Source organism: Homarus americanus, unplaced genomic scaffold (genome assembly GCF_018991925.1).
Source record: "Homarus americanus isolate GMGI-L3 unplaced genomic scaffold, GMGI_Hamer_2.0 scaffold57980, whole genome shotgun sequence".
Taxonomy (NCBI): domain Eukaryota; kingdom Metazoa; phylum Arthropoda; class Malacostraca; order Decapoda; family Nephropidae; genus Homarus; species Homarus americanus.
The window spans coordinates 24,846,759-24,863,190 of NW_024716703.1; the positions used below are offsets into that span (position 1 = coordinate 24,846,759).

The 16,432-nt window shown below is 43.3% G+C and overlaps 2 protein-coding genes across 3 annotated transcripts; both read left to right on the forward strand.

Annotated features, from left to right (window-relative positions):
• Positions 1-2,652: 2,652 nt before the first annotated feature.
• Positions 2,653-6,368, forward strand: LOC121858354. 2 transcript variants are annotated; one of them, XM_042354786.1, is made up of 4 exons: positions 2,653-2,737; positions 3,390-3,548; positions 3,941-4,060; positions 4,545-6,368. In XM_042354786.1, the coding sequence occupies exons 2-4, from the start codon at positions 3,464-3,466 to the stop codon at positions 4,769-4,771; spliced, it is 432 nt and encodes a 143-aa protein (XP_042210720.1). In that variant the 5' UTR covers positions 2,653-2,737; positions 3,390-3,463; the 3' UTR covers positions 4,772-6,368. The 2 variants fall into 2 exon arrangements, with proteins under 2 accessions (XP_042210720.1, XP_042210721.1); XM_042354787.1 differs by having other exon boundaries at positions 2,680-2,737; positions 3,413-3,548.
• A 6,290-nt stretch (positions 6,369-12,658) lies between these two features.
• Positions 12,659-15,797, forward strand: LOC121858447. The gene is made up of 4 exons (XM_042354890.1): positions 12,659-12,800; positions 13,779-13,892; positions 14,478-14,823; positions 14,959-15,797. The coding sequence occupies exons 2-4, from the start codon at positions 13,785-13,787 to the stop codon at positions 15,153-15,155; spliced, it is 651 nt and encodes a 216-aa protein (XP_042210824.1). The 5' UTR covers positions 12,659-12,800; positions 13,779-13,784; the 3' UTR covers positions 15,156-15,797.
• The last annotated feature ends 635 nt before the right edge of the window (positions 15,798-16,432 follow it).

The window sequence follows — 16,432 nt, forward strand, 5'->3', positions numbered from 1 at the left end:
AACCTGCAGGTACCTCGTATTGATAGCCTACGTACAAGCCATCCTCTCTCTCTCTCTCTCTCTCTCTCATCTACATACAATCCATCGTTATCATCGCCACGTAGTTTAACAATAAGAGAGGACTAGATACATAAGAAAGTAGGGATATGTAGATAAATATTTGTGTTGCTTTAAATTATCCTGTGTAGTTTACGTCTTACATGACTGAAGAGTAATATTAAGGGTTCCTCTCTCTCATGTGTGTGTGTGTGTAAGCATTTTATACACAGAGAGAGAGAGAGAGAGAGAGAGAGAGAGAGAGCTGGAGAAACTCCCTGGATCAAGTTGTGTTGGCTGGCAGGGTAAGCGCCTCCTCTCCCTCCTTCCCTACACGGGTTCCATAGCGAGGGTGACCCAGTTAGCTCTACCTAACCTACCTACCTACCTACCCACTCCCTCCCTCCCTCGAGTCTCCCTCCCGCCACCCCCCACACTTATAATGCAGACTTAAGAGTGCATACTTGACACGTAAACTTTTGAAAGAGGGACATAAAACACTCTAAATGGACTTGATATTCTGACTTTAATTGCATAAAAGTACAGATTTAAAATACACTTATAATCTTACGATACAAACTAATGATGCACTTAAATTATTAACTTCAAACACAGACTTTATATCCACATAAAAAAAATATACATGGAACTCTTAAATGAAAATAGAATTAAAAATACAAATATGAAAGACAGAACTAAAACATGTACATTGAACCCAGACTTAAACCGCACATTTAAAACACACAAAAAACACCACTTATTTTTTTACAACCACCCACCAGCCCACCTACCAAACCCACCCACACCCACCCACCCATCCGCCCACCTAGTTCAGGTTCTTGTGCTACTCGATGTTTTCTCTCGGACTTTACTCATTAATAACGTGAGGCTTAGTTCTCTTTGTACTGTTAGACTGTAACACTAGCAACGTCTTCAGTTCTCTGGTGCCACAAGACGTTCATAACACACTAGACGAGACGGACTGAGTCGTATAAGTCCTCTACTTAATGAACGTAAATAAAATAGTTATATTCTTGTTCATTAGCTTCAGTCTACACTCTGAACAACTTACATATCATTATGGTAGAGCGTAAACTTCTCCAGTCTTTATCATGACGACCATCAAGACCATGAGGCCACTACTGCTGCTGCTGCTGCAGTCACTTGCTGTAACAGCTTCCTCTATTGCAAAATAGTCAAATGATTTATAAGACAAATGGGTCGATAGTGTTGCGTCACTTAACGTCATCGTAAGAAAACAAGAGAGATGAGCAACACAGCAGCTAGAGTAACTGTTCACAAGGACGCGCCCAATATTGCCGACCAAAACGGGACTTGTGTCCGGGCTGACGACGACTCACATGATAATTATTTACCTTTATCTAAAGGTACAGCAGGGTGTCGGTGCGTTGTTCACTCAACCATCCTCGAGTTAAAGCTTAAGGGAGTCTGGTAAACACATTCTTAAATCTTCAGTTAGAGGAACATTGTGTGCGGGCACCTGTGATGATCCCGCCCCTCTGGCTGGTCTAATCCTCCCAGTGCCAAATTCCAGCCTCTGATTCATTCCTTCGTGACCTTAATAGCTGGAGACTTAAGAAGACGAGTGTTTACTACACTAACTATGTGCGCACTCTAAATCCCTTTTCGCGTATTGATGACGATGATGATGACGATGATAATGATGACGATGATAATGATGACTACGAAGACGATGATGATGATGATGATATCTGCGTGTGTTAACGGTTCCCGTAATATCTTATTATATCCTAAGTTCCCACGGATCAGGGAGCCAATAGACAGCTCCGAGGTTCCGTCTTCTACAACAGACTAGGTCAAGTATTTTTTCAGACTTTCTCCCTCCAAGATCATATACGTTAACCCTACGCCTCCTCGTAGGTCGTCTGTCCCGGTAGTACAACTGATGCCAGCCGCCGCCACCAACATTTCTCTTCCAGGTAAATACTCTGTCGTACTCCAGTTCTTAAGCTGCTAACGAGTGCAATGCAAACCTAAATTACTCTCTCGTGTAGAAATAATTAATGGTATATGAATAATTTGTTCTCTAATTGTGATTATCAGAACAGTTGGAACCTCTACGGGAAGTATGTTCGGATTGGCTGGCGAGTCTCTCTGGCAACGCTCGCCAGACGTTCATGGATGCCATTATCTTCATGATTTTTTTGTAGAAATTCCTAGAAAATTCAGTGTACCATTGAATGAAGGTTCATATAACATCTAGTAATAAAGCAGATTATGTACACCTAACCCAAGATACCAGCTTCACGACTACTGACACGAGACAATAGTCGCCTGCGTCACCCGGCGCTGCACATATGATCGTCGGATATTTTCACTTTCTGAAACACATTTTCACAATACATCGCGCAGGTGCTACAGATCATCAACGTTAATCGCCTTATTATGTCACTAAATGTCTATGTTATATGCCTGTACACAGACCAATGAAGGTTTACTCTTAATATACGTTTTAATACAGTAGTGTAACGTGTTGTATGGGCGTGAAGAGATGATGTGGGTGGGCGTGGATCACCATCTGGGTTTACAGGTCAGGTGTACTGGGTGTGAGTGACCCGAGCAAGACTATATAAACCCCTCCATGTATACGCTGGGCGCTGCAAGAGTCAAACACTTGGTCCTGAGCCACGGTGCGGAACACATCTCCTTGTGTACACACGTGAGTCTATACCAGTCGAGCCTGAGAGAAGAGTCCTGGGGGATATTATCTACGTTTGGTATACCATTATCCCAGCTCAATATGTATAGACCATTTTTATTGTTTATTTAGCGAATTGGTGACTAAAGTCTACTAAAAGTTTAGTCTAAGTGGAGTTGTATATTTTGGCAACAAGTTGACTTGATACATAATCATTATTATTGTCATCATTAACATTAATATTTTTATCTTTTTTTTAGTCTCAATCACTGATAGTTTGGTAACGTAGTCATGTTAAACCAAAACTCGAGTGTGTTTGGTCCTTCTGTTGTTTGTCTGGAAGATAATTTTAAGGATATCAGTCAGGTTGTTTATGTTAGTATATTGAAGTGTTGATATAAGCTCCCAGTCATGATAAACTCCCACGTTAACTAACCTAACCTAACCATTAGAACCAGTCCTAATGGTCCCAATCCTAAGAGGTCCCAGTCTTAATTGGCCCCAGTCTTATTGAGCCCCGGCCCTAAGAGGTCCCAGTTCTAATGGGTCTCAGTGTTCATGGTTTAGGTTAAGTTAGGTCCAGTTTTATTAGAACTTTGGGTTCATTTGGCTTTCGACAGTTAGTGTTGTAATGAACTCGTGACCGTGAACCGTACACCCCTCTCTCACACAGCCCCGCCTTCCTGTCCCCAGCAGTAGACACATCCCGGTGCCTTAGTCCGCTGATCTCTGGTTCTCGCTGGGAAGATGAAGAGAACGTTGTTACTGTTGGTGCTGGTGGTGGGCGCCGCCCTGGCCGAGGAGGAGCACCAGGAGGAGCCAAGGACTGCTGGTAACGTATTGTGTGACTTCATTTACTGTGTTAGATATTGTGTGGGAACTTCACTTACTGTGTCAGATATTGTGTGGGAACTTCACTTACTGTGTCAGATATTGTGTGGGAGCTTCACTTACTGTGTCAGATATTGTGTGGGAACTTCACTTACTGTGTCAGATATTGTGTGGGAACTTCACTTACTGTGTCAGATATTGTGTGGGAACTTTACTTACTGTGTCAGATATTGTGTGGGAACTTTACTTACTGTGTCAGATATTGTGTGGGAACTTCACTTACTGTGTTAGATATTGTGTGGGAACTTCAGTTACTGTGTTCGTATGCGAACTTCATAATACATCTAAAACACACACAACCATTAGCCCTTCCTCCTCACCTCCCCCACACAGAGGTCATCAATACTCTCAACACCGTCAAGCTGGTGAAGACCACACTCTTCGGACCTCTGGGGAGTATCATAGAAATCTCCGCCGGGATTGTTGTCCTCATCGCCCTCGTCCTGCTTATCGGTGAGTGCCAGGTCTTTGTTGTTGGTGTGTAAAGTATTCTCTCTAGTTTGTACCGAGATGTTATGTGGTCTTGAGGGAGTTTCATCGTGGACTCAGAACTTCCCGGGAACTTCAATGACATCACAAGTAATGATCTTAAATCAATTTTGTGCATAAAGAGAATTTTTTGTTTTCAACTCATTTATATATGGCGGCCTGTGTTATATTGGTCAGTATACTCACCATACAAGTGCGTATTCTGTGTTGGATCCCCAGACAGGGTGAAGATATGGGAACATTTCTTTTCACTTATTGGCAATTGGGACCTGGATATCAGTCAATTGGTGGATCAAATTCTGAGGTATAATGGTTAGCTAGTGCGGTTAACGAGGTGTCCGATCTTCCTGGGCTACTCCTTGACACAGGTTACGCCTCACCATGGAAAACTGCGACAGTTGCAATGGACCAAGTTACAGCTAATCACCTTTATTTTTCTCTTCCTCAGTTACCCTGAAGAAGTCCACCGGGGATGTCTTCGGTGGTAGTAGCAGTCCGGACTACGAGTACTATTCGTTCCCTGCTGGCGGCTACGAGACCAGCGGCGGTGACGGCGGCAGCAGCTACACCGGCTACCAGAAGAGATCCGTCGACACTCCATCCTTCATGGACCTCCCCATCGTCCAGCGACTCACAGAGCGCGTCCACAATGCTATCGACAACTTCAAGTACTAAGTATGTTGGATGGGGTTAAAGTAGGACTTGCTGGAGGCACTTCCTCAAGTCCTTCTCCCGTGTCCTAACCTCTCCTCCAAGAGACCTGGGTCTATAAATGTCGTACAATTGTGCCTTGCCTATCTGTTAATTTTTGTTGGTTGGTCGCAAGCCGAGGTTAAGGATCGCTGGTTCGATTCCTCCCCTCGTATCCATAATATACATGTGTAGCACTACCTTATAATGTTGATAACCCACTAATGTTTGTTTAGATTACACTGTGCAGACATTAGACAAGACACACGCACGCACTCCAAGACGATTGGATCGAGACAAAACACAACAACAGGTTTGACCCAGACTCGGAACAATTACTGCTCAACGCGTCAACTTAGACTCTTGACCTTTCTCAACCCGCGGGCATATCCGACGGCGGAATTCTTTGACTTCATCATGTAACCGCAAACTGTTTTTGCTTTCTTTTTTCGTTTTACCTCCTTGGATCAGTCAGTCTTCAAAGCTTTATAATAATCGGTACACTGACTATCAGACTCCTGTTAGTCAGTGTCAATATATACTGTGATTCCAGTCAGGATATAATAGATGGTTTAGTTTTACTTTAATGCCAGTATTTCTGACCCTGTCTGTCTACTAGAGAAGAGCAAAGTGTTACAAATGGTAGGTGACGGGGGGACTCTGTTCACCTCCCGTCGTCAGAGACTCTCCCCGGACTTGTACAAAAGACCATAAACTCATCAAACTCATACCAAATAATCATCCAACTCGCTGACCTCTACCATGACGATCGATCTCTCTCAAGACGCCGGGATCAACTTTCTTCCTTAGGCGTTAATCTTTTGTTTTCTTATACGACAAAACTTTAATAATCTTTAGCCATGACGACATATTTTTGGTTCTTTCACTAACAACGAGACTTATTTCCGAGTTGTTTTAGACTCAGAGAACCATTTAGACTTTAGACGAGAATTAGACTTTAGACGAGAATTAGACTTTCGACAACTCACTTTTAGACATACCGACAAATAAGACCTTACGTATAAGGTGACGTGTGGAGACGATGACTGACTCTGTACCTTAAGACTTACTGTAAGACGTGTGACGATGACGACGACTTGTACATAGGACGATGATCTCTTGATGACGACCTAAAACTTATTATGAATTTCCCGGCAGACGATTTACCGCCCTAAGTCTTTTTTTACCCACCACAGACGAGAATAATCACCCAGACTTATTAAACTTTTATTGACGATTTTCACCACCTAGGAAAGACCGAAGACTTTGTGAGACTTCAGACTTTTTAGACATTACAGTTTAGACATTTAGACACCACAGTCACCAGACATATTTTAGACGCCTCACTTTTAGACTTCTTTTATTAGACACAATCTTTCAGACATCTTCAGACTTTAAAGACATCATTAGACGTTCCACTTTTATTATAAGACAAGTACCGTACTGACCCCCCCCCCTCTCCCCCAAGTGACCTGACCTTCACAAAGACATCCTACAGCTCTCTGGACGATTCCTTCCTTCCTTCACTCCGGCTTCAGTATGGGAAGGAAGGATACCGTGACCTTGTACTCCCTGACCTTACCGACAATAGGATATCACCCGACAGAGGATTTTTTTTTTAGAGAGGGGTGAGGGGAAGAGACCGCTTTACCGGCCTCTAACTGTTGTGTGTTTGTAGACAGTTTATATTTTAGACGATTTCTATGAGACCACGACTGTATTTAAAATGTATATTATATGTGACTGTATTTAAATGGACTGTGTTATTTATTTAAGTTATTTATTTTTGTATTATGTATTATTCACGTAATAAATACATGTAAGATTTATATTGTATTTTTTCTTTTGTATTAATGCCTGTAACCCAAGGAAGAAAGAGAATTAAAATAGTAACTAGTCATTTCTGTGTACTGTATGTATGAATGTATATATTGACCCCTATGGCATATTATATACATATTAACAGAGAGAGAGAGAGAGAGAGAGAGATTCATATCATCATCCACATACTGAGTGGTGTTTGAGACTACCTGAACCATACACAGCCCATAAGTGGAGGCAAGACTCAAACATCAACAAGACAACAGGAGAATTTTGCCTCCTGTCAGACTATTTTATGAAAGATAAAGCCTCTTCACTCACACCCACCACTACCCTCCGCCACTACCTCTACCACTACCCTCCGCCACTAACCCAATATACTATCCACCTATACCTCCGTCACTAAACTACCACTACCTTTACCACAACCACCACTCCCCACCCCCCTACCGCCACTGCTCCCCCTACTCCCACTGCTCCCCCTACCGCCACTGCTCCCCCTGCTCCCCCTCCTCAGACTTTTAACACTACACTGGGTTGAGGCCTCGAGGCGCGAATGGTGACCAGTTGGCCTCATTCTTTGTCAACCTCAGCTGATGGCGGCGGTGGTACGGTCAAGGAAAAAGGTGAATGACGTTTTATATGTACGCTTATATTTATTATCGTGTGTGTGTGTGTGTGTACAACGAAGGTTAGGAAAGAATACCAAGAAGAAAAACTAGAGCGGAGATACACATCACGTCTTTGTGCACCTCTGTTGTGACACCCCCCTCACACACACACACACACACACACACACACACAAGACCTTAGCCAGTAGGAAGCCGTCATTTCACCTGTAGCCTTTGTGTTAGTGTAACAATCTTGGTAAAAATAATGTAATTTTCTCTGGTAAGGAGGAAGTCATTATACTATTGAAGAAAAGGTTTGTGGTTTTAATATAATCTGAAGAAGAATCAAGTTCCTTCCAGTACCTGTTAAAGCATCAGGTAACTCCAGAGCAAGACAATAGCTTAATGAGGTGACAGTATCTTCAACCTTGCTTGTAAGCCTGGACACACACACAGCGGCCACTAACGCTGTCTACATCTTAACACAATGAACATTATTTCGTTGTGTGTCTGTTACAGCGTCCACAAGTACCTGTAGCTCATGGTCTCATAACTTTAATAAATTGATAAAAAATAAGAAAAATAGATATATATAAATCAATAAATTTATACATAATACAACTAAAAATAAAACAGCAACGAGACAATAAACAAATACAATCCTAAACAAACAATAAATTACAGACATATAATAAATAACAATATAAATAAAACAAGACAAATCAAGTTTTATAAAAAAATTAACTCTAGGATGAATACATGTTATCCGGGTCAAGACTTTCAAGAGTTAAGTGTGAAAAATATTCCTCGTAACTGGATCAATAAGAGCGTACCTGACCGGTTAATTTAATATAACATCCAGGAAATTAAATAATTTTAACAATAAACTTTCTAGCTTAAATAAAACCCCGTTATAGGAGACCAAACTGTGATAGAATTTTTTTTAGGAAGACTCTCTCTCTCTCTCTCTCTCTCTCTCTCTCTCTCTAGGAAGGGAGTAACTCGTCCTCCCCACCTTAGTTAATGGGGTCACTAGGATAAACCAGAGACCATCTTTAGCGTCACCCACACCTGCACACACGCACACCATTACCCCCCCCCAACCCACCACTACCCCCCCCAACCCACCACTACCTTACCCAGCCCACCACTACCTTACCCAGCCCACCACTAACCTAATAGCCAAATATATACACGACCATAAAACACAAAGAAACTATCATTACACTACATAACATTACAAATATAAACACGAGAAACAAGACGGGACCCACATTATCCCCCTAACTAACACCACTGAGTCAATATAAAACTTTAATCACCTTATACTCTCTGTTTTCTCACCTTCCCGGTCTTTACCTCGTGAGCCATGACAAGGGAGCCGTTCCACGTTAGTCAGAAGCACCTTATCGGAGTTTATTACCAGGGACAGATAGACGTTTACACCAGAGGAAGCCAAGTGCCTGACTCATATTACTACCTGAAATTTGTAAGACCTTGAGACCATAAAGTTACAGGTGGTGATGTGGGAGTTGTTGGGGAAGGCTGGTGGAGTTTATGGTTGGTGGAGTGTCTGGTTGGTGGAGTGTCTGGTTGGTGGAGTGTCTGGTTGGTGGAGTATCTAACATCATAAAGGGAGGGACAATGATAAATCTGGAAGAGGGAGAAGAAGAACAATGCAATTAATAAAACGAAACAAATTAGAAAAAAAGGAAAATGTGATGATAATTTCGTATAAAGAGAGAAAGGCAAGAAAGATGAGGTGATAGAAGGTAGTAAAGGAGAGGAAGCAAGCGACGAAGAACGCGATAAAGAAAGGCGGAAGAGAAGCAGGAAGCAGTTGATAAGATGGAACAAGGGGAAATTTGAGGGTGCTTAGAGGGATAGAAAAAATCTAACTTAACCACGAGAGAGAGAGAGAGAGAGAGAGAGAGAGAGAGAGAGAGAGAGAGAGAGAGAGAGAGAGAGTAGGTTCATTACAATAGGGATCCTTTGGTTGGAGGAACGGGTGTTGGTCGAGGTAGGATGATGATGATGGTGACAGTGGTGGTGGTGATAGTGGTGAAGGAGAGGAGGTGGTAGTGGTGGTGGATGAGGATGCTGGTTGTCATAGCTTATAATCTGTATAACACACACACACACACACACACACACACACACACACACACACACACACACACACACACACACACACACTAAGGTATGTGCTTAAAAGAAAATCAATGCAATATCTTTCCAAATAGTCCCATCAACACAAACAACACCAGCGATCAAGAAAAAAGGCCTCCCAGACATCAGAGACGGGCTGAAGACTGTCAAGACTCCCAGCCGTGAAGACCTCTCTGGTGGTGGCAGTGAAGACCTCTGGTGCAGTGGCAGTGGGAATACTCTAGACCTTGTGGTAGCAGTGAAGACCTCTGGTGCATTTTGCTTGGTAGACCCTCCTGGTGGTAGCAGTGAGACCTCTGGTGGTAGCAGTGAGACTCTGGTGTTATGAGTGAGGCCTCTGGTGATGTTGGCAGTGAAGACCCCTCTGGGTGTGCAGTGAGGCCTCCTGGTGGTAGCGTGAAGACCTCCCGGGTGGTAGCCGTGAAGACCTCTGGTGGTAGCAGTGAAGACCTCTGGTGGTAGCAGTGAAGACCTCTGGTGGTAGCAGTGAAGACCTCTGGTGGTAGCAGTGAAGACCTCTGGTGGTAGCAGTGAAGACCTCTGGTGGTAGCAGTGAAGACCTCTGGTGGTAGCGGTGAAGTGTGAAGTTGTAATAAGAATAAGGGAGGATTGCTCTGGATATGTCCTTATCTGTCTGTGTCACGTTAATTATCTTTTATTGTCTCTCTCTCTCTCTCTCTCTCTCTCTCTCTCTCTCTCTCTCTCTCTCTCTCTCTCTCTCTCTCTCTCTCTCTCTTTATTGTTTTGTTTCCTCATTCATCACATAGAATCACAAACCAAGAACTCAGTGTCAGAATCAAAAAGTTAATGGAAGTATTTCAGATGTTGGTGTCAAGAGGTGGTGTCTGGTGATAACAGGAACTGGTGTTGATGAAACTACCACCACAAACGGTCCCTTGACACCACTACCACCACCACACACGGCCCCTTGACACCACTACCACCACCACAAACGGTCCCTTGACACCACTACCACCACCACAAAAACATGACACCTGCCACCACCACACATTGTCAGCACCTCCCTATACCACGGCCTTGAGCACCGCCACCACACGGCCGCCAGCTACTATGTTTCACATTTTTAATTCCTTCAGGATGTTGGTTAATCTCGAGCTGGCCTCGATGTGTGTGCGTGTGAAGCCTCTGTAAGTGTAAGTGTGTATGTATGCTATTATATATGTATGTATGTATTTTGTATGTTAGTAGCGTGCACTGTCACAGCGAAGACAGCACTTTGCACTCTCTACGCCTTCGCTTCTAAGGGCGTTATGGAGTTAGAAGTTCTTGTTTATTTAGGTTAACTGAAGTGCCCGGCGACCTGGAACAAGAATGAATTTCTGGCTTATGCCTGTCTGGCTGCCATATTAATCAACTCGTTTACTAGAGTTCAGTGTCTATAGTGGAAATCAGGTTGAAAATTATCCAAAGTGAGGAATTTAGTTAGTGAAGTGTTGTGTCCTGGGGCATATTGAAGTTACATTGTGGGAAGACTTTTAGTTACGAACTGATCAAAAACCATACCACACACTGCTTACTGTACACTCACTAGAGGGGAGAGATGTCTAATGTCTGCTTCACTTGTCTTAACGTAGGAGTTTTCAGGTGTAGTTGACTGCACGTTTTTTTCTTTTTTGCCGAAGGTGAGTCTACACGCGCGCAAACACATTCTGACCCACAGTTTGTGAGTCTATCGTGGCTGAGCTGTGGTAGCCGCAGGAAATGGTTTAAATGAATTCTTAAAATAACCTAACGAGGATGGTCTGCTTTTTAAGAGGGGAACACTAATTCTTTCCGATTTATACTAATATTGGTTTGGCTTATTTAACATGATAACCACTTTGGGCTGGACTTTAGCTGACTACTTTGGTTTAACAATATACATATATATATATATATATATATATATATATATATATATATATATATACACCCGGTGCTAGTGGTGACCATAAAAGATTTAGTCTAAAGTTGGGTGTTTTGGGGTGTGGGTGGTGGTTAAATACGTAGTGTAATAGCGAAAAGAGAGAGAAATGAACTGAAGTGAAGGAATAACACGCAGAGTCTTGGTGTTGGACATATTCTCGTGAAAAAACAGCCGACGTCAGCAATGAACCTGTGTGTGTGCGCGCGCGTGTGTGTGTGTGTGTGTGTGTGTGAAACTTCCGCCTGTCAGTAGCTCACGGGTGGTGATGGTGGTTATGGTGTGAGGTGAACTGAGGTGCCAATGTCCCCACCAAACACCGTCAATCGCACCGTTCCCTCTCACACTGAGCTGGTTGGTAGGTCAGTCTTTATGATAGTTAGTGTGTGGTGAAGAGAGGGAGGAAGGGTGTAACATCAGAGAAGGAAGAAGACGTCAAACACTCCATCAAAAACAATACGCGGTGCACGACGCTCTACTTCCACACATATTTGTTGCTTTACTCATTAAGAGCTTGACCTGCTAGAACTACTACTACTACTACTACGGGCAGGTCTTGAGAGAACTACTGTTGGCTCCTCCACTTCCTCCTTCCTTCCCTCCCTCCTTCACACACACACACACCCACCCCGCCTCACACACACAAACCCTGACTCTCTCACAGCCACACACACCCAAAACATCGGTTACAGATCAAAATAGGCTTAAATCTTAACCTAACTTAACTAATCACACTGGGATCTATTTAACTAATCATTAGCAGCTCTCTCATCTCTACCATAAATAACTATAACAAATCTTTTCTAAATGTTTTTGTTACTCATGAAAATACAATAAAAGATTCAATAATGACGTCAGTTTTACATACGAAGACTTTGTTTGCCTGAAGTGACCCGTTAATGGAATGGTGTCAACGGCTCAGTTCCTTAACTCTATACCAATTACGTCATTTCCGGGTTTTTGTTGACATTCGGATAAACATTAAGACGAAAGAAATGAATCATGCATCATTCACATAAGAAATACGTATGTTTATATGATTATTGGGTTATTTGTATGGTCGTATGTATGGCCGTTAGGAGACTGTGTTAAGGAGAAGTCAAGAGAGAATTCCTGCCCCGATGATGCCAAGTAAAAGTTTGGCTGGGGCGGTGCGGGCCAGAGCGGGTGTGGGACATGATCCAGCTGCCTCACCTCTCTCCTTTACCACCAATTACAACCACTCAAGCATTTTATTTACCACCATTTTCTAACATCTCTTTCCTTGCGTGAATTACCACTACGATCCTCTCAGTCCTCTCCCAACAACAAGCAGAGTTGAGATGAGACGATAAAACTCATAAAGGAAGTTAGTAACTGGCAACTCGTCTTACCAGGTCAGACGATCACAGCCAAAAGGTATATAAGTACCTCTTGTGTAGCTTACACTTTAGTTCCCCCTCAGCAAGGCCAGTCAACCAGCGTCACGGAGAACGCTACCAAAAAAAAAAGTAAGTAAGCCTGACACTTGTCCTGCCAGCCTACACTCTCTCCCTCTAGTGCCGACAGAGTTTATGTATTCTGTTTGTTTACGTCTTACTGATCGATTCATTGTGTAGTTCTTGAGACGCAGACTCCCTTAACTCCCACAGACAGATACCTAAGAACAGTCTAAAGTTACAGAGAAAAACCCAACACAAATCCACAATAAACAAGATTTAGAAGGATAAAGTAATATTCTAGAATGGCTGAAGTGATCACGGTGTTGAAGACTGATCTGTAAAGCTCCTCCACCACATCCTCTCCCTCCCCTACACCTCTCCACAACCTCCCCTACACCCCTCCTCCCCTACACCCCTCCTCCCCTACACCTCTCCTTCTCCCACCCTCCTCCCTACCTACTCCCTCCCCACCCTCCCCTACACCCCTCCTCCCCTACACCTCCTCCCCTACACCTCTCCCCGCCTCCTCCCCTACACCCCTCCTCCCCTACACCTCTCCCCAACCTCCCCTCCCCACCCCTCTACCCTCTCTCCCCACCTCACCATCAACCCACACCCTCCCACACCCCTACACATGAGCGCGGCCCCCGCTATGGGCTGGGTGGGACATGGTCTCACTCAGAAAGGAGGTCACGAGGGCGGAGGACGGGGTGAAAGTATATAAAGGGGAACACCGACAGCTCTCAGCTCAGTCAGTGTGAGGCGCGTGGTGTGTGTGTGTGCTGGTCCCGGAAGGCTGCAGAAGTGTTTGGTATTAAGAGAACAATTCTTTTACGTCTGAGGTAACTTATTTAAAAATTATTTTTTTAGGTCCTGTTTCCTTTTTTTTTTGTGTATGGGTGTTTTTATATTTCACGAGTCACTCTTTATAGATAAATTAAAAAAAAGTTTATTATCTTAGAATGGATGTAACTATTACCTATAACTTATTTATATTTCTTTACTGTATTGTCTATGTGTTTAATAAGTTGTTCTTGTGGCCGCAGAGAGACATGAAGTTGGTACTGTTAGGTGTGGTGTTGGTGGGCGTGGTGGTGATGGCCACAGCACAGGAGGACGAGAACACACAACAGTACCAGGACCTCGACGAGGGTAGACAGGTCAGTGACCCTCCTGACCAGACCTGACCTAATTTTACCTAACCTTAAATAAAATAATTCAACTTAGCATATTCTAAGCTAGTCTATTGAATCCATACCATACCTAAATTAACCTAACGTATCCTAAGTCAGCCTGACTACTCCTTAACTAACTTACTAATCAAACCTAACTTTAGCCACTTCATCACTAACCAACTCTAATCTAACCTAACCTAACCTGTATGATAAGCGGCAGGTATTTACATCGTATTGAAACTCTCAGAATGGCCCCAAGGAATCTCGCAATAGTAAGCCGGACTCGCGCTGGTGGAGCAGCATCTTCCACAAGTAACACGTAGTACATCTTCCCAAAAGTAACACGTAGTACATTTTAACTGTGAGAGAAGGACGTCAGCGAATCAATAATACAATGATGGTGTTATGACAGTTTCGCCCACATGAAATACTGTCTTGTGTTACCAGGTTAGGTTAGGTTAGGCCAGGTTAGATTAGGCCAGGTTAGGTTAGGTTAGGATAGGACTAAAAGACCCAATACGAGGTAATTTTTTTATACTGCTTATTTATAAATGATTTGTGTTGTTACAGAGAACGGTTGATACCGCTGCTATTACTGACAAGCTCACAGGGGTTATCACCGCCAACCCTCTTGACACGCTCCTACTGCAGTTTGGTAACATCCTGGGACTGATCGATCTGGGTGGCCTAACCCCCGATAAAATTACTACTTTAGGTGGCACAGCTGGCCTTGGTGGCCTTACTGGCCTCGGTGGCCTTGGTGCCTTGGGGGGCCTCACCGTGGATAAAATTACTACTCTGGGAAGCACTCTGGCCGCCGTCTCCGCAGTCAAGACGTCCTTCCTGGACCTCGGCGCCAAAGCTATCGATGTTGTTAACTTTGTTCTGGCCATCATCGCTCTCGCTCTGCTCATCGGTAAGTTCTATCACGTTGAATCTTCTCAATAACTTTCAGAACTTTGATTCTTTATACTGATAAGTTGTATGAGGTTCAGATTGACCTCAGTTTGTTTTTATATAACTTTTACCTAATACTGACTATCTCCCACAGTCTACCTGGTGGAGAACGAGGGAGACATCAAGGGTTTGTACGGAGACACCGGTACTGGCACCTACAGACGTCAGGGCTCGAATCACTACGACTCCTACAGTGGCTACATCAACACTGCTCGCTCTTTCATGGACGCTCCTTTAATGCAAAGTGTCACCAACTTCGTTTACGACGCCATCACTAAGTACGACGACTAGTTCCCGCCAGCCAACCCTGACCCTGGTAGGAGGAGACACTAGGGCACTCCCTTGGCCTCGTCGTCAACCATGTATAATTTATCTTATATTTATTTGTTTTATATCTGTTCGTCCCCTCAGGGCTGGACCCTTCAGTGGGACTCTTTAACACAGTCCATTAAACGACTTGGACAAAAATGTTGACGACAAATGACCTTTATTTTGAGAGTTTGTTAAAGCTCCTCACCCAACGTGGACGATACACCAGCCCCCCCCCCCCCACCCATCCTAGGGAAACACGCCCCCCAGACCTCAAAGACTGACAATATTGACCTCTATGCTGGCCCTGGAGTTAGCTGTGATGCTCTCTTTCATTCACCGACCTCTGGACTGTGACGTACCTGATAACTCTATATAAGAGACGCTTTAATAGCCCAGTTTGCTCGTGTACATATTTTGTATATTAAACTTTACACTTCCATCTTATACACCTGGTGGGAGCGTGTACACCTGAAGCCGTTTACCATCAAGAGGTGTACACACTTCTTACCCGACATAGTCACGAGACACACGGCAACCGACCGACTCCTGTGACGTGCATGTATGTACTTATATATTTTTTATATGTAAAATTTTTAACATGTTAATAAAACTTATGTGAAATTACGTTGTTTGAAAGGAACCAACAAACTAGTTGTAGATATTTATCAGAAAATGGATGAGAAAATAGAGTTCCATAGAAAAAACTATTTTAAGATATGAAACCCACACACACTGATAATTGCTGCACCAGGAAGTGAACTTAACCTAATTACCTCAACAACAACCAATACCTGCATGAGACAGACACAATCACCCTCTAGATAACACACACGGTAATTGGCAGCCCCTAGGAACAGTTTATATTAGATCACAATGTACAGAAAGTAACTATGCACAGTCCCCTTCACTAGTGCGTTTACAGGGCCTTGTCATATAAACATTCCACAAATCAATACATTGAGAGATTTGTTTTAATATTGTTTTACTTTGATTCGATACTATGTTTACTACTGCGAGTTTCCTTCTGTCGAATGTAAGCAAACACAGCGCTGCCACACTGTACAAAACCTGACGAGCCCCTGTAAACGCACTAGTGAAGGGGACTGTATAATTATGAATGTATATGTATTCTGACTAATGTGCTTGCTGACTGATTATTTGTTTTGGTGTCATAGCATTAACTGGTTTAATTTTAACTCTCAAGGGATGAAATATTTAATCTATTGTTCTCAGAGGTTTAAATCATCACTCTTAAG

Excerpts from the sequence above, each read along its gene's own strand:
- LOC121858447 (XM_042354890.1), top strand. The coding sequence starts at position 13,785 with ATGAAGTTGGTACTGTTAGGTGTGGTGTTGGTGGGCGTGGTGGTGATG. Across the intron at positions 13,893-14,477 it reads ACCTCGACGAGGGTAGACAG|AGAACGGTTGATACCGCTGC; the intron begins GTCAGTGACCCT and ends GTGTTGTTACAG. Across the intron at positions 14,824-14,958 it reads CGCTCTCGCTCTGCTCATCG|TCTACCTGGTGGAGAACGAG; the intron begins GTAAGTTCTATC and ends TATCTCCCACAG.
- LOC121858354 (XM_042354786.1), top strand. The coding sequence starts at position 3,464 with ATGAAGAGAACGTTGTTACTGTTGGTGCTGGTGGTGGGCGCCGCCCTG. Across the intron at positions 3,549-3,940 it reads GGAGGAGCCAAGGACTGCTG|AGGTCATCAATACTCTCAAC; the intron begins GTAACGTATTGT and ends TCCCCCACACAG. Across the intron at positions 4,061-4,544 it reads CGCCCTCGTCCTGCTTATCG|TTACCCTGAAGAAGTCCACC; the intron begins GTGAGTGCCAGG and ends TCTCTTCCTCAG.